At 37.6% G+C, this 25,385-nt stretch overlaps 1 protein-coding gene and 1 long non-coding RNA gene across 3 annotated transcripts in view; one reads left to right on the forward strand and one right to left on the reverse strand.

The window, feature by feature from the left end:
* LOC308194995 overlaps positions 1-25,105 on the forward strand; it is a 71,263-nt gene extending 46,158 nt beyond the window's left edge. The window contains exon 3 of the long non-coding RNA XR_013951127.1: positions 17,534-25,105. This is a non-coding gene — a long non-coding RNA (uncharacterized lncRNA). The remainder of the gene's footprint in view (positions 1-17,533) is intronic.
* Positions 662-25,385, reverse strand: part of SYNPO2 (synaptopodin 2) — a 92,963-nt gene continuing 68,239 nt past the window's right edge. The window contains exons 4-5 of one of the 2 annotated variants that reach the window (XM_080591605.1): positions 22,923-25,105; positions 662-5,019 (exon numbers count right to left, since the gene is read on the reverse strand). In XM_080591605.1, the coding sequence (XP_080447731.1) occupies positions 4,453-5,019; positions 22,923-25,105 (2,750 nt within the window). In that variant the 3' untranslated portion in view covers positions 662-4,452. Of the gene's footprint in view, positions 17,556-22,922; positions 25,106-25,385 lie in introns of both variants that reach the window. The other variant, XM_080591606.1, reaches the window with a different exon arrangement.

The raw sequence follows: 25,385 nt of genomic DNA on the forward strand, positions 1-25,385 counted from the left end.
ATCAATCATTTTTCTTGAGGGCACAACGCTGCTTGTTTTACCAATGCAAAAACTGATTTGTGATTCTTTAGGGCTATTCACATAAATAGTGGAAATCTGATCTGACTTTTCACAGCTAGATGGTAAGTGTTCATATCCTGCAGAACTGTTCACTGAATAGTCTGAACAGTGTCAAGACTGGATTCATAATTTATTCTCAATGTTTATTTATTTTTAAATAGCATGTGTCAATTAAGAATAAACAACAAGAGAATGCAGCAATACAGTCGTTCTGAGCAAACCTACAGGGAAAAAACAGGTTTAGATGCATGTAAGGTAGACAAATAATTATAGTGAACAGATGTTAGTTGCAGGTTTTTACTGTGGGGAGAAAAACATTCAAACAATAAAAACTGCTCTGGCCATATTATTTCACCTGGGTAGACTGTGCTTCACTCTATTTCCTTCCTCTGCTTACTTAGTATGAAAATGAAATTCTACCGAATGTGACATGCTGCCATTTGACCTGATGTTGATTTAAGCTTCTGGAAGCTCATAACAGCACGAGGTCACAGACAGGCAAAGTCAGTGAATCTAAAAATGGTGCAGAATAAAAGAGATTAGGCTTTACTTGGGTTCAGATTATTTAAAACAAACAGACAAGAATTTAGAGAAAACAAAATTGTGTTTCTCATCTGGTTGGTCAAATCACTTTATTAAATGATACAATTTACATCTCTGGCATGCACTCTCAAATAAAGTGTCCTTTGCAGTGAACAAAAAGCCTTTAGAAGTGAAAAGCCTTTAATAAAGATAATACAGTCTTTTGCTACTAGGCAGAAATGCAATGTGAATAGATATTTGGTTGTGTTAAAGCAAACCAAACTGAAAACAAACTGTGAACAAGAGTTGTGAACATCATCATCTAGCACAACTAAAGAAACTAAATTTTCAGTTATATTGTGTATTCAAATCCTTTGCATTTTGACAGAGACACCTCTGAGGGTGAACAGGAAAACTGCATTTAAAATATCAAGACTTTTTTTTCTCATTTATTGAGCAGATCTGTGCATTCAAAACCAAATGTAAGAAATACTTGTATTAATATATTCAGAACTCACACACAACAGTCACAACTACATGATAGAAAGATGCTCTGCTAGTGGAGGAATGGGGTGAAGAACAGAGAGTGAAAGATGCTGTGTGATTCTTCATAAAGCTCTGTATGCATTAACATTTCATTTAGTAGTCTGGGCCTGCTGCTTCCATTGAAATCAGTTCATTGTCTCAATCTGGTTTTAGCCTGATTTCCTTTGTAAACAAGGCTACGTGATCTGTCTGCATGCTTGTATTCATGTCTGCCCTCCCATTAACGCTTTTGAAAATGTTTGTTTTGTTTCCATGTTGCAGTGGAATAGATCTCAGAGGCAAACCATTGCCCCCAGACTTTGTAAAACTAGGCAGCTGAGTGGAGAATAGGCACCCTTAGCAGTGTCACTCTTGAGGGAAATTCTGCAGGGTGAACTCATCCCATATTAGACATCAACAAATCCATATGGGAAAGAGAACTAGTAATTCCTCAGCAGTAGGAAACAAAATCTGTAGTAGATCATGTTAAACACCCAAGTTAATCTATGATAAGATACAAATCCATAGGAAACTCAGCATTGTTAATTCTCATGTTCACAGAAGTACTTACTGATGAATCCCTTCTTACCAAGAGAAGAAAATTATCATGCTACATTTTCTTTTTTTCTTGGGACATTGAAAGAAAGTCAGTGATTCTGTCTGAAGCTCTCTGATTCTGCTTTTCTTACACGTTTAGTGCATATTTGGAAATTTTTTTAGAGCTTGGTTCTAAAGTATGATTTCCCACATTGATTGCTGTGTAATCACAGCATTAAATACTTCTTAATATCACGTTATATCAATTTTTTTGAAATATCAAAATTTAGAAATACTTATCAGAATTTTTAATGGCATGTACCTTAAAACTAAGCACACTTTTCATTCTATTAGACATAGGATCTTAGAATTCATAACATTAGTTTCAATGAGAATTCAATAGCTATGCACTTGATTCTGAGAATTAAAATAATTGCATTTGGTAAACATATGTCTCATTGCAAACTCATTAATCTGTTTTCTAGTTTAACAGTGTAAAGGATGAAGTTCAAAACAGAAACCTAAGCTTGACTTGGGTACAGGGAATCATTTTATTATTGTAATACAGACCACAGTTCAGCAAAATATGTAAGCATTATATAGTTTTCAGAATGTAGTCCTTCTGTGAAATACATGTACACTAGCATTTATTAACTACTTAAGGCTTTGATGACTTAGAATTATAAAGCATTACTGCTAAATCACAGTTATACTGAAATCAGGTGAAAACTTGACATGTATTTCCAGGGAAGTAGACCTGGATCCGAACACAGGTCCTTAAGGCTAATGGGACTACCACAGGCCCATTGGTTTCAGTGGAAATATTCCCAGTGGTGTCAAAAAAGGACATTATGGGGCCCTGCAGAGAAAAATGTAATTTTTTTTCTTTGTCAGGAAAATTTAATCCGATTATGCGAGTGTAACGACTCTAAGGTGCAAAGCTCATTTTCAGACGTACCATGGCAGCCTTGTTTGTATATTTTATCTAAATCATCTTTTCTTTACAAATTCAGAATTTGTGAAAGAAATTTGTAAGGTGCTATAGCAATATAATCCTAATTTAAAGATTTATAACTCCCATGTCTTCATTCCCTCAGTGGTAGAAAGGACTGATAGATTACAAGGAGATTTGTGTTTGACTAGAGAATTACTGCCAACTTAAACTCATTAAAGGTATATTTTGTGTGATTAGTTGCTCCTATAGGAAGTTCCAGCTCAGCTGAACTTGGTTTACTTTTCTTGTTTCTTTTATACCAATTATATTCTATAATTGTTATAATTGAAAACTGTTTGCAGATGGGAATGTTTTGTAATACGTTCTTTCTTATATACACGTTTCAGTTCTTTCTAATCTAACCACTTTATGCAGAGTTGACAACCTTAATGAAAATAGGAATGCTTAGCAGTGTTTCTAGTGTTTCTGCAGTAATTTTAGTTTGCGGTGCTTTACAGATCCTTGAAGAATGCCCCACAAAACGAGGAGGATGCAGAGCACTTTGTAAAGCTTGGGGTATTCATTTAATGCCTTAACAACACCTAAACTACCCAATAAGCTTGCAATATGTATATTTTAGACACATATTTCTATTGCTTCAATAAGCTAAAAATGCAAGATATGTATCACCAGCAACGATTATTTAGCATCTCTTCAGATCCATCAAGATAATTGTAGCCAACTGTCCAAATATTTGCTACTCATACTAGACTCATACCATGTAACACATATCATAAACCCTCTTTCACATACCACCTTCTACATAGAACAGGTATTATGCTTGATGAACAACTTATTTATGTCTTCTGAACTGAGAATACAAATCAAAAGCCCTCTAAACATTGAGCTACCTACATACTAGGAACAACTGCCCAGCCAGTCAAAGTACTAGATACTGTAGCAGTAAATGTTCAGCAAGTAGTGCATTTCACAGAGAAATAAAGGCTGTTCCAGCCTCTGTCTTGTTTGATAGTTTATTACAAAATTAACTTTCAATCCAGTTTAAATACAATCTAAATACTTTCTTCATCCCTGTTGTTGTTCAGATATCATGGTACTGGTCTCTATTAACAACACCGTTCTTCCCGTTGTGTTCAGATTATACAATTAGTTATAATATGCAAAACTTCATTGAAACTGTCATGAAATCCAACTGAAATGTATGCCTGCATGAGATCAGAGTATATCTACTTGTTGTAGAGATTCAGGTACCATGACCACAGATGTATTTTATATGTTACCATGGTATAATTATTCACTGATTTCCTTTCCTAGATTTTTTTTTTTTTAATGCAGTAAAGAAAACATAGGGCCAATAAGCCAGTGCTTCCCAATCTTCCATTTCCACTGGAACTTTCTCAAGTCTGGTTATACTAGTACCCTGGAACTCGGGTGTCTAGCATATCCAGAAAACCTACAAGACCTTGTCAAATACTTCTAGCCTTTAAAATGCCCTTATTTTCCTTTTTTTTTTTTTTCACATTATCTTAACCGCAAACACTTGTGCTGTCTCCATCTAAATCCTTTCTAGATTTTTGTATTGAGCACATGGTTGCCCACCTTCATAGCCACCCCCAAGAAATGTGTAATTTTGCCCTTTTACAAACAAAACTATCTTAGGTTAGGTGTAAAACTGAGTCTATTCTAGCAGCTGCTAGTCTTGCAGTCATATGAAAACTGTGCTCCATTCAATGTTGCCTCCTCGTTTCTTTAGTTCAGAGATGGTGAGGCCGGCAAGAAACTTTCCTTCTCCAACTCAAATCTAAGGCTTGTAAAGCTGGAAGAAGGGAGAATATGCCAGGCCCTTCTGCTGTTCATGTTGGACGCCTCCATCCCCTTGGCTGTGGATTGTAGTTTGAATCAGCTGTTGACACGCCATAGTCAGACCTGGAATCCATGGACATTATATCAGGATCTGTTCGGGACCGTTGGCTGCAGTAAGCATACTGCAACTGAGAGCCACCCTGCATGGTGGCATTCGGGACAGACAGGGAGCTTTTTTGGGGTGATATAATACCCGACTGCTTCCCTCCTAATAAGGCTACGCTACCACTTGGGGCTGGGGGCTCATAAGAAACTTTTTGTTTCCATTCATCTGGTGGCTCAGGAAGTGTTTTCCTGCGAGCAGCTGATACTACGTTAGCAGCAATGGATTCCTGCATACTTTGGGGCCCAAAAGCTTCATCCACTAGGCCAAGAGGGGATTTTGCTGCTGCTTCCCAGGGAGTCGGTCTCTTGCCAGGCCTGTCAGCTGCTGTATCTGGCTTGCTGAAGTAGTCAGGGGCAGGCTGAAATATAAGAGGAGAAGTAGGAGACATGGCTCGAGAAATAAATGCAGAAGGCCTCCCAGGAAGTGATAATGAGCGTCCACTGCTTCTTTCCTAGGAAAACAAAACACCAAATATAGCTGCAGTCATTAAACAACAAAAACAGAAGCCCCTTCTCTTCACTTCCAAACTGGAACAACAAACCCTGAAAGCGCATGATATCCTGGCAATCCCATTCTATATATATGGGTACTTTTTAATAATTAGGTGGAAAGAGATGTGATATTAGAAAGGGTGCAGAGGAAGAAGCAGGAAGAAAGACAGAGCAAACTGATTTTTTGAGGAAAGTCAATAAACCAAAGGCAGGATTTTGTTACTGAAAAAGTACAATTACATTAACAACTGTACAGCTTTTCTTCCATCTCCACTACTTAGCTAGTATGTCTTGTTCAGAAAAGACCATTCTTAATAATGAAAAAGGAAGTCATGTTGCAACAGTTCTTTCTGTGTTTACAAGATTCCCTCAAACATGCAGGCACAGTCTAATTTATTTGATTACAGGCTCTGTCCGGGACATCTGTCCAAGAACATATCTTTGGCAATCTCCTTTTAAGAAAGGAATTTCTTATTCTAAAATTATTGAACTTTGAATGAGAAGGGGTCAAAAATTAACATGGAAAATTAAAAGCATTAATGTAATCATTTCCTTAATACCCTTGCAGGACGCTACTTAACCTGGCTTCTTTAGAAGGCAGTGCCCTCAAAATTTCAGAACATTCTGACCCATTTATAGGAGCAATCCATTCATATTTGACAAATCCTAATCTTCTTAGTAATGCAGCACTTTGAAACAGAAACTCTGTTCGTGAGAAGGTTCTGCCCACAACAGTCTTCATTTGGCATACAAAACACATACAGCCTTTTCCCCAAACCAGACATGTTCCTTGTATTCGACAAATCACATTGTTCTTACTGAGAAGTGTCCATACATGTGGTTTGTAAACTAATTGATTTACACCCACTGATTCATATCCTGAGGTTTAAATGTCTTCAGCTCTGAAATCCTGTGTGAAATTCCGGGCTCTGTTGCCAAAGGCTGTGCTAAGATTTCATTCAAATGACATTGGCCTGTGTTACTTTTCCTAATTCCAAAAACTAAATTCCAAAACTTTGAATACTGTGAACATGATCGAGATACCAGTCAATAACTATACGATTATACAGGCAATAGCTAATCCTGCAAAGATTCACGCAGAAACATCATGTTTTATAGTTTTTTACATCACAAGATCTTGACACACTTAAGAAACTGAAATGACATTTACTTCACACAGGCTTTTATGTTATGTTTCAATATCAGCCTTGTAAATGAGAGATGAAAACTGAGAAAAAGACTACTGATTGCATTTTTTTCAGTCAGTCTGGTGGTGCACAGTCTGAATCTGCTGAGTGTGCAGAGACACAAAGAGGTTGCGAGTGATGCTTTACAACAGGACTATCATCTCACCACTTAGCTACAACCAGCCATTCCCAGTTTGCAGTTCCAGAGAGGAAATTCTCCAACATTACTAATCCTCCCCCCACATACTTCTGTCAAATTTGACAAATGAGCACAATTCATTTTTGAGAGTCTTCACTTATACCACAAGATTGTCAAGCATTAAAGATGTGGCTTACCAGATCGCCACATATAGACAGGTCCCATCAGGGTTCTTTAAGTTGGTAGCATATAAAAAGAAAAAGTGATCCATTTGGAAGGTAGATGAATGCAATATACAGAATTTTCTTTTTCCACATAGATGAAGTGATACACCATCAAGAATGGATTAAACCTTCTCCACATCTTCACCTAGCAAGAGTGTTTCTTCTCACTTGGAAAATAAGAGTCCAGATAACAGATCATGCCTGGGTACAAGAAGCGGCAGACCCAGATAGGTCTGTCAGAAAAATTCTCTTTCCTCTCATGTATTTCAGTTTCTTTCTTCACTGAATCCACAGAAACCAGCTTCTTCAGCATGTCTAATTACTGTATTTTGTTTAAATTGTCAGCAACAATAAATTTTTCAAAGGTGTGAAATCAAAGCAAATATGCAAAATGAGATGCACTTTCCATTAGAAAGTAATGGGATAACCTCAACCATGAAACTTAGAAGACGGGATGTACAGAGGGATGAAAAAGTTGATCAGACAGGTTCAGCTAGGTAGCCTACCTGTGTTAACTGCTCTCAGGATGATTCAAGATCATGGGCTGTGCTGAATAGAAAAACCTCCTTTTAATAGAGATTCCAGTTCTGAGCCCTGTCAGTACTTTGTAGGATCACAGAGATGCAGAGGGAAATGATACTGTTGAAGGAACTGTTGCATAAAATGGCTGGTATTTCAAGACAGTCAGATGAAACACTCTGTTTAGTCTGTCACGTTTAGAGAAAACCTCCAGAGTTCATCAAGTTGCAGAGGTATCTTTTTGGCCTAATCATCAGTAATAAAGCAGGAGCTGATTTTCTTTGACAGAATTTGATCAGAGAGCAATGAGTTAGGAAAAGTATTTCAGTACTATGTCAAACAAAATGTCCTGTTCTATTATGTTACGAGGACAGGAGCTTGTAAAAGCAGCAATACAGTATAGCCAAATAAAATGTTCACATTGTGGTGAGTTCTACAGTTTCTTAGTATGGGCGATATATCAGATTCAACAGAAAATCAAGATAATTAATGGAAAATAAGATACTATTCTGTGATGCTGGAAACTATTCCAGGGAGAACTTTGTTATTACATAAGGCAAAGAAAGGGAACTTACAGGGGAGAACTAAAATGACCTCCTAGAAAAACCCTCTGCATGAATCAGTCAATACAGTATAAAGGAGCTGGCACAGTTTTGACAGCCAAATTCAGGAAGAGTGTTTTACTGTCTTGATAATCTCTTTTGTCCTTAATTTGTAAGACATCAATGAACAAGTGTTTGTACTTCGAGTCATATCTATCCACAGTGCCTGTAATATCATGCAGATCGTAAGTTGAGCATGTAAGAGTTGCTGCAGAAAAAGCAGAATCTTGAATACTGATAATCTGGGGGATATTATTATATCTTTTCAGTTTCTCCATATTGAAAAAAAAAATCAAGTAATGTGAAATACTTTGGACATGGAAGATTTTAGTCTCATAGGAAATATAAATCTTTTCTCCTTTTAGTTCTGAGATTCTTCTCAGCTTTTGTGCAGTGTGGGTCTGCGTTTGACTAGAATGCTGGAAAGATGCAGTCAGTAAACTGGAACATCAGTAGTGTTTTGAGAATGAGGTTGGCTATACTAAAATTACTTGAACTCATTTTTTATTTCATTTTTATCTTTAGTTAGGCTCTCAGGGATAAAATGACTACGTAAGAGTCCAAGTAGTTCACACCCTCTCAAGAGATGAAGAACGTTTCATTATGTAACGATGGCTTTCCTTAGCTACAAAAGGGATTTACCCAGTGATCACTCTACAAGATGAAATTGTCTGTGATAGATTTTTTCCAATGAAATTCAATTTAGACTTCCAGGTAACTTGTAGCAACTGTTACAATTTATGTGGCCAGTGAGATATTGTGCCAATTTATCTGGAAAAATGTATTTCCTTAGAAGTTGATAAGTATTCTCTTTTTCTACTCAGAACCCCAGGAATAGTTATTTCAGGTCTTGTCCATTTTGCCAAATGACTATTTGCATTTGTTACTGCTGTCAATTTGCCAGAGTAACCTATGCATTTTTTTCATTGGTCTTCTGGATCTCACATAATCCTGTTAATTTCTGGACTTCATCTTCATAGCTATCATCAGAGAGTTAATTCTGATAGAAAAACAGAGCAAGTTACCCAAAGACTTGTTTCACTTGCCCCAGTGGACAGCTTTGTTAGGTGCTAAGTATCTTGTATGGAGACTAGTTACATAGGATACAGTGGACACATTCAGTAAGATCTTTATCACTGAAGATAATCAGTGATTACTTCATTCTGGATAGTTGTTCAACCCATATCTAAATCACAGCAACAAAATTTGTGCTGCAAGATCAAACTGATGACATATGGTACTGTCAGATGGATGATTCTCATCCGTAGGCAGTCCTTTAGCATACTTGGTCCTGTTTTGGTATTCCTGAACCAGTCAAATCTTCTCCTTTCCCACTTGGTAGCTTGTATTTAGATACAGTTCTGATATTAGGCTGCTTTTTAAGTCTAAAACGGCTGTGAAATTGGATATCCATTTCTTCCACATTTTATAAAGTAAGGATTAATCTCTACTTCTCTGAAGGAAGGACTAAATAATGTGAGTTTTTAACAGGTGTTTTTCAGATAGTGAAAGAACGAAATCTGTAAGGGAAAATAGTGCTCTAGATGATTTACCTGGAAAATGTCTGAAGTAAGTGGGAAGCACTTTGCCCATTCTGTAATGGTCAGAAAGAGTTGGAAGAAAAAGTTGAGAGAGAGACCCACTTTCTGAGATAATACCAACCTCCAGTTGTAGTGTTGTGTCTGGCTGTCTGGCTTTTGATAGGGAGGAAAAGTGGACCAATAATTTTTGAAGGAAGAGGGTCTTGTTGGAAGGAGCTGACACAATTCTCTACCCTTCCCAAATGGAAGAAATCATAACTGTGCTGAAGATGAGCAGAAGGGCATAAGAAGGTTTGAAGACTCTGGGGTCCCAAGAAGATAAAAATACATTTGACTAAAGTGAGCCTTAGTTATTTTAAATTACAGCATTCCTAAAATACATAGCAGTCATCATTATCTCCATTCCAGTAAGCTCAGGGAGAGCAAAACAACATTTTATATGAATTTTATCTTTACTAAATCTAGGAAAATTAAATATTAGTTTGGGCCTGAATCAATTCTGTTGAGCTTTGTAAAGTGGCTGCAGCTTGAAGCAGTTATAACCCATTGGATTCAGAAGGATATATTTCTAATTTTCTTGTCTCTTTTACAGAAAATTACAGAATTTCTTTCATCACCCTTGAAAGAAATATAGCAAATGCATCAGTTAAGTGCACTGTGCCATAATACCTTGGTGTTTACCTTAAGAGGGAGGAATTTAGTCTCTAAGTCTACTCACTAAGATTCTTATGGCAGTATCTATTGTAAGACAAGTAGTCTAATAGCAGCCTGCACAGCAGATTCTTGTGTACTTAGCTGAATAATTATATAGGCATTACATAGTGACATACTATTGGAATCGTTTATTTCGTTCAAAATTAGAATATTTCTACCTACTTCAACTTTATTCTAAAACTGAATAATCTTTGGCTTCAGAATACTTTTCTCCACATTTTTTCAGACTTTGTGGTAAATAGTTTTTATGTATTTGTAGAAAAGCATGTTTTTCTAAAATACAAGTGTGTCTCAAATGTAAGAACTGAGATATGATTAATATTGCCTTGTTGTCATTGTGCTTAATTTTCATTACCGGTAGTGGTGTTCCTACACTGAAAGCCTAGGTCTGAACATTTCTAAATACATAGCAGATCTGCTTCTGATATTCATAGACTACTTTTTATCAGAACTGTGGTGTTCAGCCTCTTTGAAATAACAAACAAAATGTGGAATTAAGGCAACATTTAATCACTACAATTCATCATTCATTTAGCAGACAACAGCAGCCAGGCATACTGATACTTTCATTTACTTTCCCTTCCTGTTTAATTATTGTAGATAAATCTTTTGATATGAGTGCACTAAAAGGAGTGCACAAACCCCTGATCATAAGTAAGACAGTGGTAAATATAAAGTGCAAATGAAGAATGATTATTCTACCCCTGTCTCCGTTAAGCTATAAGAAAATCGCAAGCAGAGTGTTAGAGATCTTCCATTCTTCTGCCCAGCAATCAGAATTGGGAAGGAAATTTCCCCAGAGAAGGGAAACATAAGTGATGTGCTACCAGAATTATTGAATTGTCACATATTGTATTACTGTACTGTTGTAAAACATTCATTACAGTACTGTACCAGCATTCAAAGTGCTGCAAAACAAAACAGAACCCTATACAGTGATTAATTTATGTTTTTCAATTGCCTGATGTGAACCTTTTCAGAGGGAAAGGTCTTTTCTAAAATAGCTGTTAAAGGGGAAGTGATTCTTAGCTGTCAAGAAAAGGAAAGGCAGTTCAGAGCTGTCCATTGCAATCACAGAACCCTAACAACAGCTACTGACTGCCCAGGTGTCTATGCAAACAGATTAAACTTCAGTGTTAGGTTAACATTGATTTAAAAATACAAACTGTTTATAAACTGGTCAGTGAAGCACACATTTATTGTACCACAAGTGCCTTTAGTACTTATGATCCGTGTATTAATAACTAGAACTAAAACAAATATAAAATTACTCCCCAAAGTAACTTTTTCAGTATAAATAAATGAATGTAAACACAGTACTTATGAAAATTCTGTGTACACATACATGTTTTCTCTTTCATTGTAAGGGGAAAGAGTGTGTATGTGTACCTCTGATTCAGTAATACTCAAATCAAAAACCTGTCATTTGGAACTTAATGATTTTTCAAATTTCTTGATAATTATGAAAAGCTGAAAGACAAAAATGCAATATTTGGTTTCATAACACAGTGCAAATATAAATGTCAAAAGTTAGAAAGATCTTTTTCACTTTACAGGCCAAATGGGAATGCAAAATGCTACTTAGTGAAGTGATTTCACAATAACTTTTTCTGTCTCAGGTGGTGCATCTTCTTAGTAAGGGAAAACTCTTCATATGTTTACCTTCTGAAACTGCCTTTTCACCAGTTAAGGGGACATAGATTAAAAAACTCTATTTATAGCTCATATATTATAAAGTTCATATATTAAAATGCTCTAGAAGTAGCTTGGGCTCTTAATATTCCATGTCTCAGTGAAACTCTGCAACACAGACACTCATCTGGTTGAGTCGCTTTAAAAAAATGATTTAGGTTTCTAAGTCATTATGGCATTTTTATTTTTGTCTTTTCATTTTAGTCATGGGCCTTAATCCCATATCAAAGCAGGTTCAAATCAGAGTTAACATTAGCATCTGGCTAATGTTTATACCAAAAGGGAACAAAGGAAAAGGAAGTGGTTAAAACAATTGGACTATTGCAAAATATGACTCTGTCTTTATAAAAAGCTCAGTGATGCATTTGTCATTTTGCTTTCTATCAGCTTGTAATTGCTACTTCAGTTAGAGATCAAACTCTTGAGAAAATGGTAGGACAAAATAAATAATACCTGATTTTTATATATTTTTATGTATATATCTCTTTCAAATCTTTCTTTCCATTTTTTTAAACAGAAAATAATTTCAGGTTTTTAATCTGATTTATAAATAGAAAGAAGACATGTTGATTATCTTATTGTAGCTTATTTTCATCTGAAAACACAATTTAAAAATTATATAATGAAAAAAAAAAATTCTCACCAAAATGCTGCCGGCTCTGGAGTAAATACTGCAGCTACTTTACAATGTAACTACCAAAAATTTGGAAGTAAAATTTAAAATCCTGGAAATAATTTATAGCAGGCAAAAGGAAACTTGTAAAATTGGAATGCATCATTTTTGTCTGTGGGGATGTTAATGACTGGAGAGACAGGGAGTCTTACCTGTCTGTAACAATTAAAGCCTTGTCAGTAGCTATATTAGGAATTGTAATAGATTAGAATCACATTATGACAAATTCTGTTTTTGACAATAAATTCCTTTTAGTTGTCAAGTAATGGTTGAACATAAAAATATAAAATTGGCCCTTTACTACTGCAGAACACCTACAGCACACATGGAACAGAAGCGAGAAGAGTGCTGCTAACCTCTCACTTGTTATTGCTCAGTTTGCTTCTGTGTCAATGAAAGAAAATTGGTGCTTTCTGTTGACATTTAATATTTATCAATATATGATTATAAAAATAAATACAATTATGTCTATAACAAGCAAATAGCTGAAACGTTTTTGGCAAAAGGCATCTTAGTTTTCCTTGGAAGAGACAGTTTATTTCTGGTAAGGAAGAATATTTGCTGCCACCTTCTGGACTTCAATATTACAGTTTCGAAGAAGGTCTTAGAACACGAAGCCTTGCTTACTTGTGGATAAAAGTTTGAAAAACAAGTGCAAAGTTGCTCCTAGTTTCCAACCTTTCTATTTTGTATTGTCAATTGAAGTGTTTAAAATTAGTATTAAATGAAGACTATGGATTTTTTTTCTAAAATCAAATCAAAACTATATTGAATATATTGTGATTCTTGAAGGTCATGGCACTATTGTTTCTGAACATTTCCAAATGAAAAGGTACATTATCCAGTTCCATATGATTTTCTTATCAAATATTCCAAAACAAACTCTTCAACCTTGTGGTTTTTTTTTCCTATTTATTTCATCCCGGATGATTCAACCATCTGACATACATTTTAACCAAGTGAACCCATATGGCTCAACAATTTCAAGGAATGAGAGTGGGGAAATGACAAAAAATTCTAGCCTCCTTTTCCTTGAAAAGCAGTACTACTACTTCATGCTTTAGAATTGTTCTGAGACTAATCCTCTTTGTGTCTGAAGTGTATTCAGACTTGCCTATTTATATCCAAGCTGAGAACCTTTCGGTAATTTTAGTTAATACTGGCTCAGCAGGAAAGTCAGGCTCAGTCAGTAGGAACACCTTATCTGTTACTCAGATAGTTCCTGAGGGCTCAGAACAGCACTGATATTCTGTTAGGCAGCGGGATTCTATTCGTTATTACAGCTCTAAGCTGCTGTATGTTGTGAAATGTCTGGGCACACACAGAAGAACAAGGAGACAGACCTTCTGCTTTCTCTGCCTGTGTAAACTGCAGGCTTTGTCCATCTCCACAGGCTGGAGAAGTCACTGAGGTGTACCACAGCTCCTGCACTTGCTGCACAGCTCAGTTTTCATTCACAAAAAAGTATTGTGCGCAGGGTATGGTGCATACCCATATCACAACACTGGGGCTGAACACAAGGCTGCACACTGACTGATCAGGACTGAGGTGCACTGCAGAGCATGTTGCCTCTTGGCAAAGCACCAGAGCTCCTGTTTGGCCCAAGCAGCTTCAAAGGGGAAAACACTTGATTTAAATACGGAGCAGCAAGAAGCAGAATTTCAACAGGGTGGAAGAAACAGGCGAGGGAAGGACAGAGAAGAGGCTGGACAAAACAAAACCAGGGTACAGGAATACTTGATGCAGAAGGAAAAACTGTATTCAGCACTGGCTTGGAGAGTGATGAGACTAGGTATTGATGGCCAAGATTCCCGAGTTTGGATGAGAAGATTAAGGAATAGAAAATTGACCTGTGTAGCTCGCAACGAGTCTACGATTTGGAGACCAGGACAAGAAGGAGATAAGATGAAGAAATGGGGCCATGAAGGCACATCGGGGGAAAAAAACCTGTGCTGACTACTGTGTACTTTCCTCTAGAGCTCCAGAGAAATTTAATCCCTGGAAGAATGGAGTTTGTCCTTCCTGGATCTCACTGATGTCAGAAAAGACTGCAGAGCCACACCAGAAAGCTGTGCCATCCTCCCAGTGGTGGCTCACAGCCAGATGTCAACATGCACTTGCTGCCATTTACTGTAGTAGCATGATGGCAATTGTTTGGGGTGGTTCAGGCTATGCTGGAGGACCTTGTTGGTTACAGTGTGCTATATGGTAGTTTTCTGGGGTTTGGTTTGTTTCAAAAAAACCCTTGGGTCTTAAACACACAAAGTTACCTTGAAACAATGCAAGTAAATTTGGAAGGTCAAATATTCAAAAGCATCATTGGCCAGTGCATATGCATTTTTATTACATTTCAGGGCTTCTGCCCCATCCAGTGCACTTTCAGGGTTTCTTTTAGCAAATACTATGATTATATGGTAAAGGAGTATATTGTGTGAAAGATGCTTTCACTGGGTGGATTTCAGTGCTGGTCACTCAGTATTCCCTTCTCTGGGCTTCCACCTGGAGACCTGTAACCTGTGAATACTCATGGACTGATGTTAAGGAGAACCATGCTTTCGATATATTGACTAGTTCTTATACTATGATCTGAAGATGCTGAATGTCTTGAACTGGACACCCAAGGCTACTGAGTTTCCTAATATCAATGCTTCCATCTTCATTTACTCATTTGTGAAATGCAGTGGTGTAAAAATGAATTACAGCTTCTGAATCAGTTGGATACTAACAAAAAAATCTATGAGGAAATAAATGATTCTGTATGAAGAGCATACTTTGAAGAGTGCACATTAGATAAGAAACGGTGCTAAGCACAGAACAGTGTCATTACAAATCCGTGAAGAGATATTCATCAGTTGAGCAGTACCATTCTGTGCCCTGAATTGAGTTAGGAGTTCTACGGGGAAAAAAAAAAAAAAGAAGAAAAAAAAAAAAAAGCAAGTGATGAGGTGATTACAGGTGTTTTTGTCACACAAATGCTTGAGAGGGCTGAAGTAAGGTGACACATTTGTTTCAAGTGCCTCATTTTGCAATCTAAACAGTAGTGTTTAAGACTGTTTTTTTTTTAATAATTTTATACACATAAGGGTCAGGCCCTGGCTTTGGTAGCTTTCCTTTAGCAGGACCAGGTTGGTCTAGTTTCCCTACCAAACCATCTCTCTGAAAGTAATCTTAGGATGAGGAAATACATCTGAAATGCTTACAGATGTGCAGCAGAGTACAGCACAACTGCAGATGTATATCAACATAACAAGTCATGTTGCTCCTTCTCATTTTGTGGAATCATTTGAATTTTTAATGGAAAGCCATCATGAAAAAAAAATAAATCTCATTTGTCGTACCTCTGCACTTTCTGATATCAGCCAAAGAAGAAGAAAGAAATTATGTGCCAGTGTTTTCTGAAGAAATTCACAGCCCACTTTTCAGTTCACAAAAGATTCTTAGGTAGCAAGGCTAGGACTGGCAGAAATACCCATATATATCTAAACGTGGTTATTTAACCAAAGAAAACAAAACTGCAGACAGATATTGAGGTTTTCTTGTCACCACATCTTCAACTATTTAAGGCTGCTTAAGCTCCAGTTTTAAGCTATAGACCTGATGTGGGAAAATTACCAAAATTCCAGGAAGAAATCTAAGTGCACCCAGATGCCCGTCCTTTAGTTTTGCTCCCAGTAGTAAAGCCATATACCAACAACAACCTGCACAGTGAGACTGTGAGAAGTAGCATTCTTACAGATCAAAGAAAAAATCAGTGGCAGTTATTGATGTTTTTCTCAATTAGGGAAAAAAAAAAAGTATATTTTCTCAAGAACTTTCTTTAAAATTTGAAAATATTTGTCTGTAGGTTGTTCCTGTACAGAAACCATTGATTCTGATATAAGTATACTGAATTCTTGGCTTTGAAAACAAGTAAAGCTCATAGTGAAATGAGTGAGAGTGGTGCTTCATGGCAGCCTTTGTAACCCAACATGTGTGACGGTGGTTTGGAGGGTATTTTATTTCCATAATGTTCCTCCTTTTCTTCTGTATGTTCTGCATTTCTTAAAATAGTCAAAGTCTCTTGTTTTGGGTTTATGTGGAAACATCAAGAGTAGCGATCCATCTGTTCCACAATTTAGTGTTTATGCCTAATTAGAAATGACCTGTTTACTTTTGTAGCAACGTATCTTTCCATTGTCAGAGTTATGTTTTTAAGATGTCTGTCTCAAATCATACAATATAATCAAGGATTCTTGTTTAAAAACACTACTGATATATTGATTACCCTGCACACAAAGCCTTCATCTACTTAGTCCATCTGTAAGCATGGTTTGGTAAGTTATTTTTCTCATTGCAGAATTTCCTCAGTCTAAGAGAGTGAACAGTTACTGTTAACAATATACTTCCATGTAACTTTGTGAAAATTTCACATGCATTAAAATTAAAAACATTTTGTCAAGATCATTACAGACAAGAATAGATTTTTTTCCTCTGAAAACCGCAGAGTAATGGGAGGCTTGATTAGCATGGTATAAAAAAATAAATAAAAAAGCTTTTGCTGGCCTTACTTAAGGAAGCCAGTGTTTAAACCATGGAAATATCATTATGTGGTTAGTCTTAGTTTGTAAAGGAAGAGCTCAAGTCTGTCTCCATAAAGATCCTTCCAACACATTCCACTTAGCTTCAGGATTACTGTTTTAATCATTTGACAAAAAACCTAAAGTGCTTCCTGTAGTAAGCATCCAGCCTGAAAAGCACTTGCCAAACATAACTCCTCCCTTATATAATTACATGCAAAAGTAAAGTTTAGGATAAAATAAGAGCAGTCATTGTCATGGGTACTATGAAGTTGTGAAGGTAGCACCAAGTGTGTCATGTAAATATCAGGTCACGTATTTTCCCAAGAAATCTACCAGCAGTAAGTTCAGAGCTTCTGAATCCACAGGTTTTTTAATATCTTGTCATCAAGTTTCTTCTTTGCATAACATTTCTTTTTCAAGCTGAGTAGATTCATTAAAAAATAACATTATGCCAAGCTGTGAAATTAAGGCTTGCACTTGCCGTGCCGAACTCACAAAGCGATCAGTGGAATCTCCTGGGTGTTTAACTTCAGGCAAAGTTGTATCATGGTTGGTTAAAAGAAAAAAAAAAGTAATATTGAAAGGGCAGATCTTTTTATAACCACTTGTTTTGTGTTCTGAAAGCTAGGAAATCTGGATAAGGATCCTGGAAAAAGAGAGGAGAAAGATTTTGCAAATTGTTAGTTGCAAAGAGTGCTGTTGTTTCACTGGTATTTCCCTACCTCATCGTGTACAGAGGATTCCCACAGAAAGGCTGGAGCAGCGGGACGTGCTGGAAAAGCTGGTCCTGTGTTGGGGTGTTGGCCCGGCTACGTGGTAAGCAGTGCTCCTCCCAGATCACCTCATCTGGTATCCAGTTCTCTTTACACTTGCATCCCACTGCTGATGGGCATTTCTCTCTACTATCTTTCATCAGAGTTCACTTCAGCACTTTCAAAAACTGTCGTGTATAGGAGCTATCTGGGATAATATGTTTGTACATCTTTTGCCTCTGAGAGCAAATGTCTATTGATAGGGTCAGCTTTTTTTTTTTTTTTAAGCTCGCTTTTCTCTTTTTCCTGGCCATTAACATTTCCATTTTTTCACAATACCTTTTTGTAAGTAGACGAAAAAAATCATGCCCAGTGATATGCGTGCTCTGTCATCCAAAAACAGTCTAGCAAATTTCAACAAAAGGCTTGAAGTTGTCAGTGCAAAATAATTAAGCCCTTCTTTCTGATCGTTTTCTTCTCTTGTACCTTCAGTATTTCATAAACCTGTGATAGATATTTTATCCTTTGCAGTCTCTGCTCTGGAGTTTTGCTTCTCTGCCACTTAGCAGTAACTTTCCTATATGAACCACATGCTAGCCTCTCACTTCCTAATTGCTAGAGCCTGGTGATACCTCAGCCTCATAGTATCCCTTTACTTCAAATACAAATTTGCATGAATTCTAGACATTCATTTTAGGGTGAATAGTAGCAGCACTCTGTCAAAAGGAAAACTCATTGCCGCATGATTGCTGTGGTGACAGCAAAATGGGTCACAACACTTTTAGGACTGATTTTATGTTTTGATTCTGTCTCAGATAAAGTTAGGTATATTTTGGGTCAGTGCAAGAAAACTTTGGACAAAAAATGAACTGAAACCTTTTGGTGGCTGATATTTTAATGGCATTGGCTTAATCTCATAGTGAATTGTCTGTGCATCTAGGAGAGAAATGAGCATTCCCTACTGCACACCTTGCTGTGAGTGTATTATAAAGTCCCAGTCCATCAGCCAGGTGCTTTTGGAATCAAGTGGCTTATTGTCACTGGATATTGTCACGTCTTAGGACACTGACAAAATTATTTCTTCCATAAGAGAGCAGAAAGCAAAAGGATGAGCCGTACTTTTAAGAGATGGTATTGTTTACTCTGTAAATGTTCCTACAGAAAAAAATATTTGAAATATCTTTCTGTTTGTTTCGAAATATGTTATCTTTTGCCAGTCAGGAACTTGGTAAGAGTAGTTTCCCTGGAGAAAGGGAGAGAAGCTAAACAGGTTTTTTTTCAATAAATAAATGTTGTTTCTTATTTTTGCTACAAAAATTTAACTTCTTATTTAAAAGCTATGCCTCTCCAAGACAAAACTTTTAAATTCGGGTTTTATAAAAAGCAGTTTATAACTGAATCATGGAAAAGCTGTCTCGAATGTGAGATCTAAGTTGTGTGGTGTATGGGCTCTAGTATGGGCTATAATCAAATGTGATAAATGCAACATAAAGAACAAATAGATCCTTTAATGTGAACATATTAGAAGTATTGTTATTAGGGGTGGCCTAAAATTCTATGGTATATATGCTTACAGAGTAAGCACAACAATTGCATTTTGGAGCTTTGTCATATTATATTAAAAATTCTAAAAACTTTTTGAAAAAAAAAATATAAAGGTTCATTTTTCTCTCATAGAAAAATTTCAGATGGCTCCTTTCTATGCAAACAGTCAATTTTCTTGCCATTGCATCTATGCTTAATGTCATCTTTACCTTTTAATTAGGACTCAAGGCAGTGAACAGCTTAATTTTCCTATAAATATCTGCTTCATGAGAGATTACACCTTGGATAAAACTGTTAATTTAAGTAGGCCAGTCTTCTGAAATATTAATAAGAATTACAGACTTACCTGATTGGTAAAAATCTTGAAGGCAAGTTGGATCCAAGCACTATGCATGTAGAATAGTGTATCTATAGGGTATTGAATTCAGACTTGGTCTTTGAATGGGATTTTCAAAAGATCTTGGTTGAATTAAGAGCACTACTGTCACTGGGGCTTTTGCTGTTAACTCATACTGATACCTTAAAAAGCCCTTCTGTCATTGCTATAGGCCATACAAAATACCTGTATTTGAGTAACAGCAAAAAATACAAATCTGATCAAGATCCAAATTTTTAACATAATTTCCTTTTCTTCTGTACAAGGTAAAGAGAAGATAGGCTAATAGCTTCATTCTGTACTGCAATCACAGAAGCTGATTATGTTTATAGTTGTCAACATGAATATTATTTAGACAACATCCTAAGTAAAATTGTGGTTTGTGCTGTTAATGAAAGAAATAGCTAAATGACTTTCAAGTTGATAATTAGAATAGTAATGCATATTATTTCTTACATGGAAGTGGCATGTAGGCATATACACATTAGATTTCAGTAATCCACACATTTCATACAGGATATTCAGGAGATGGTGACAATCTCCAAAAGTTACTGACCTGAGCGTGATAGAACCTGGTCACCATGCCAGGTAAGGCATACATCTTATCTTTGTGTTAACAAGATGTATCTTGTTAGTAGCCATGTGCATCAACCTCAACTCTTGTGGTGAAAGTACAAAACTGCTAAAAATCTCCACATTAGGGAAATATTCTTGAGGTGGTAAGGTGAACAAGTACAGAAGTGTGATTATAATTTGCAGGTGTATTTTACAAGAGGAGACTCTAGGTAAACACATGTAAGGCAACATGAGGCTGTCTGAAAGGGATTAGATTTCTGTGTATCTCTCTAGTAGCACAACCCTTATCTTTGGCAGGGTATCTTTATTCCAAGGGAGGAAGGAAAGAAGGAAGGAAGGGAGGGAGAAAAGGGAAGGGAAGGGAAGGGAAGGGAAGGGAAGGGAAGGGAAGGGAAGGGAACAGGAGAAGAGGAGGGTGAAGGAGAAGGAGAAGGAGAAGGGGAAAGGGAAAAGGAAAGGGAAAGGGAAAGGGAAAGGGAAAGGGGAAGGGGAAGGGGAAGGGGAAGGGGAAGGGGAAGGGGAAGGGGAAGGGGAAGGGGAAGGGGAAGGGGGGAAAAGGGAAGGGGGGAAAAGGGAAGGGGGGAAAAGGGAAGGAGAAAGGAGATTTCATATTAACAGAATTACATAGAAAACAGATTTCCCTTAAAAGATACTGTCAGTCTGTATATATAAGCGAAACAAAGCAAAACATAACAGGAAAAAACAACAACCAAACCAAAGAAAAGAAACCCAAACAGGCAGAGAAGAAAGGGACAAATTTAATGGTAGAAGAAAAATATAGATACTGACAGTGAAAAACGGATTGAAGGGATATCTCCAGAGGATTAAAATATTGCTACTCTGTTTCCAGGCAAATGTAGTGTAATTCTTTCTTGAGTTTTCCAAACAATTTTCTTCAAAATTTCCCATCCTTGTTCTGAATTTTAAGAGAGAGTTGGATCACTTGGTCATTTTCTTCTAATGCAGTGAGTATCCCAGTCCAAATATTAAAGGAGAGAGTGAGATTTTGGAGGTCCAAAATTCAAAGTGATTTTTGTTGACTTGATTCCAATCTGCGTTTTATATGTCCAACCAAATTATTATTTTTTTCAAACTTAATTGCTGTTTGAGTTACCTTCATGGGACCAAACTAAGGTGTTTTTTTCATACTGGGGAATGCTTTCTTCATTGAGACAGATAGTTCTACAAAATCTTTGTGCACCACTATGATATAAAAGAGCCATATTTGGGTCTGTAGCTTGCTGGATCATAACTTAAATATGCCAACAGATTCTGCTGCCTTTACTCACAGAGTGATGCTCTAGTCTTATTGCACTTCTCTAATCTTGTTGCACACGGGATGGATTTTGATACCCTTACTTGTGTCAAACAACGTTTTGTTTCAGACCCAGCACTACTGATGTAAACAAGACTCTTTACAGAATAACATGATAAACTGTTCAAATATAGGCCCTTGATTTCAGCAAGATGTATTCATTGCAATATTATACAGTAGGTTTCAAGACTACAGACTCTTAAGAATTTTCTACAGTAGCAGTATTTCAATCCTTTGTACCGAATACAAGAAGTAAAAGGTGAAAGTATAAGACCGGAGTAGAAAGATTTAAAGTGGGAAGAAGAACAGTAAATCCCAAAGTGAAATTAAGAAAATACGTATGACAAACCAATCGGAAGACATGGCAATATTTATGATTTACTGTTAAGTGCTGATTTTTGTGGCATATGCTACTCTGGTTGCAAGAATCTTAAATATATGTATCCCTTCAGTTCTCAGTCACTGTGCTTTCACAAGAAACTATTGCATTACATTGCAGCTGCAAAACCCATCTCACCTCTCTGACCAATATTTTTAATTTAGTAGTTTCTATGTTAAATGCTGGATTCAAGGCAAACTTTGGCTAAAAATAAGTCTGCGCTTGGGATGTCAGATTTCCCCAAAATAGGAAATCTTAGTGATTTTTCCAGCTGTCTTTCCACCTCCTTTAAATTATTCTTCTGCAGAACACTCTAGCATCTCTTATAGCACATTCTCTGTGAAATCACAGAGGCAATTCATGATTTTGGATCACAGCTGATCCACATAACTTACAAACTAAGCCCCTGACTGATCAATCAGATTTTTGTGGAAGGACCTTTGAGCCAGGACAGATTCTGACTGAATTCAGTGGGGCTCTGTGCATACCCAAAGGTCTATCCAGCTCTATTCTGCTAGTGATCAGTCAGAGTCTAATACTTTACCTATTTTATACTATGTATGTTAGTAATACATGTTAATATTAATATCATTTAATAAGGCACTTTAAAAAAAAAAAAAAAGTCCTCAAATCCCTAGGTCATTAGGACATAATTGGTGCAGGGGTCTGCTCCAATTGGTGCAGAAAGAAAGCTCTTTTCTATTAGTTTGACATACCAGGAATACTGCTTACTGTTGTTTGTGTTGTAGTCATCTTAAAGCAAAAACCTAGTGTCCTGCTTACTTAACACGATAGTGTGAATTTATTGCAGGATGTTATGTGTATAAAGCATCTGATATTATGCTTAAATATCCTAAAAATTTTTATCTATTTTGATTCCTTAAAAAAGTTCAAGTATTTTGGACCCAGATTTGAGGTGATACATCTGAAGTTATTAAGTAAGCTAAGGAATACTACTGGCACTCTTTGTGTGCCCAGTTACCACTGCAAACAATTAATGCATGGCAAGCAAAGTGGACACTAAGTTTCAGCTGTAAGGTTTACTCTTCAATAATTGATGGCTTCCACACCTGTGCAGTGACGCCAACTTTCTTTGCTGAAAATTTTGGCCTCGGAGCAGTAAACAAAGGGGAAGTGGTTTTTTCCGGCTTAGAAAATGCAGAGTAGCCTGTAGGTGAATAGGACTCATTTACTGGGGTAGAGGCATTTGACTGATATGAAGGCTGTGTACTGTAGGCTGGCACGGAGTATACTGAAGATGCCCGGGCGTTAGTAGGAGAGCCAGCACCAGGTGGTCGTAAAGACAGAGCTTGCTTTGAAGTAGGCAACTTTGATGTCTGCTTAACAGCTAGGCTTTCCTTAGTACTTGGAGGTTGAAAAGTAAATAAAGACGCATCAAGTTGGTAAGGTTGATGTTTCATAACATCCAAAGCATTGAGACCTTTCTTAGGTTTTCTTTTGGTATTTTTGGTAGCAGCAGCAGACTTAGAGGAAGGTTTGGTAGCAGCAAGAGGATAAGATGGGCTGTGGATGGGATTGTAAGCTACAGGTGGAGGTGCTCGGACATTAGATGAATATTTCCAAGAAGCTGGTAAAGATGGAGTTGGAGATGAGGCTCGTGCCATGTTTGCTTGCACAGTCTCTGAATCGACCACATACTTCTCCATTCGAGAGTGCCTTCTGGCAAATAGTTGTGCTCCTTTTCCACTCATAGCTGGTGGCATCTCAAAGGGCGTCTTTGTCTCTCCAGCACTTGGTGTGACTGGTGTCTTGGGTGTGTGGTTTGGACTCGCTAGCGTTGCCTGAGGCCCTTTGAAAGGACCAGAGAGGTTGAGAGTATTTGGGGGATTGGCAGAAGGAGAATGAGGATACTGTGGGGATTTGAGTGGCGCAGGGTACGCTGCCTGAGGTGAGGCTGGAGCTGGGAAAGAAGGAGCCTTGTTAGCAGCCGCAGCTGGAGGTGACCAAACGGGTGAAACTGGGGTACCAGCAGTAGGAGAGACCTTGACTGAAGGCTTTGGAGCAATAGGAGGAGGGGTCTTTTGTTTAGATGCTTGACTCTGCATAAAATTGCAAGCTTCTGCTCCCAAACTGAGGTAGTCTTCTTCAGGTCCTGACTCAAAACCAGCTCCAGTACCCTTTTTGCCTTCTGTGTTGTGTACGAGGGACAACAGGGCAGGATTAGGATTTACTTTGGGTGCTTCTTTGAAAGAGAACATAGGTTTTGATGTGCTTCTTCTCTTTGCCTCTTGCAATATCCCAGTTCTTTTGGCTGGCACGGCAATCCTTTCGTCTCTGGATGCTATGCGTTCGGTTGGCTCTGTGAGTGACCACACGATTGGCGCAGCTTTGCTTGTTGCAGGAGCTGATACAGGTCTGTAAAAATTCTCAGGCGGTGGGCTAATAGAGCAGTAGGGCGGGGGTGCTGGTATATCTGAAAGAGGACTAGTGACATTTCTTATGGGTGAAAATGGTGCAGCTGCTCGGTTTTGAACCCCAGAAGGGAAGGGTTTAGCTGTTCTATTCAAAGATGCTGCTTTTTGAGCTTCAGAAGACTGAAAAGAGAGGTTTGTGTCTGGTGCTAAGCCAAACCCATTTTGTTGTACAATTTTACCATGATTCTGGCTCACGTCTGTGTAACTTTTGCTTACGCAGGTCTGCTGTCTTGACATTTCTTCCTCTTTTGTTTGGTAGGCTGAAGAGCTTACTTTCTGGAAGTTCTCTGACATGGTGACTTCCCTTTGCTCCTCTGCGTGCACTGTGCGTGCCTTCATCTCCTCTTGCTCAGCTGTGATCTGATCCATTCTCTGCCGTCTCTTGGCAAACATGAGGGCCCCTTTACCTGTGCTTTCCGGAAGCGTCTGCATCTCGTCTCCACTTTTTGTCTTCTTTTCCACCTCAAGTAGACTGCTATCCCAATCAAATGTCACAATCTTGCCGTTGTTGTCAATGTCAGAAAAGAAATCTTCATCTATTTCTGACTCACTCGTTGCAAGCAAACTCACTTCAAAAGTGTTTTCTTTGTCCCCCTCTTCACCTTCACCTTCTTCACCCTCGTCTTCGTCACGTTCTAGCTCCCCAGTACCGTAGCTCACTAAAGTATATTTCCTTGCCCTTTGACGACGCTTCTTGAACATCAACACCCCCTTGGAATTGGGATTGGGAGCTGCTGTCAGCAGCAATGCAATACTTTTACATTTAGATTTGGCTTCTTTGACCTGCTTCTCTGACAGGCTCTCACTTCGCCGGAGTCCTATGGAAAGAATTGAAGTGCACATTTAATTGCATGCAGCCCACAAAAATGCAAGGAGTATATTAGCAAATAGTTACATGTCTGTCTATAGTGAAATTTACCTACTGTCCCTCTTCCCCGTATTAAAACATTTCTTTTCTTGTGCATGGAGAGTTTGTTATGCTGAAGCTTTGCCCACAGTAGCAACTGTGGTATAAATTCCCCACCCAGCATTCCTTAGTTAGAGGCACACCCATACAAATTCAAAGGGTACATCTCTTTCTTTGCTTCAACAGGAACA

Source organism: Anser brachyrhynchus (genome assembly GCF_964034855.1).
Source record: "Anser brachyrhynchus genome assembly, chromosome: 4".
Taxonomy (NCBI): Eukaryota; Metazoa; Chordata; class Aves; order Anseriformes; family Anatidae; genus Anser; species Anser brachyrhynchus.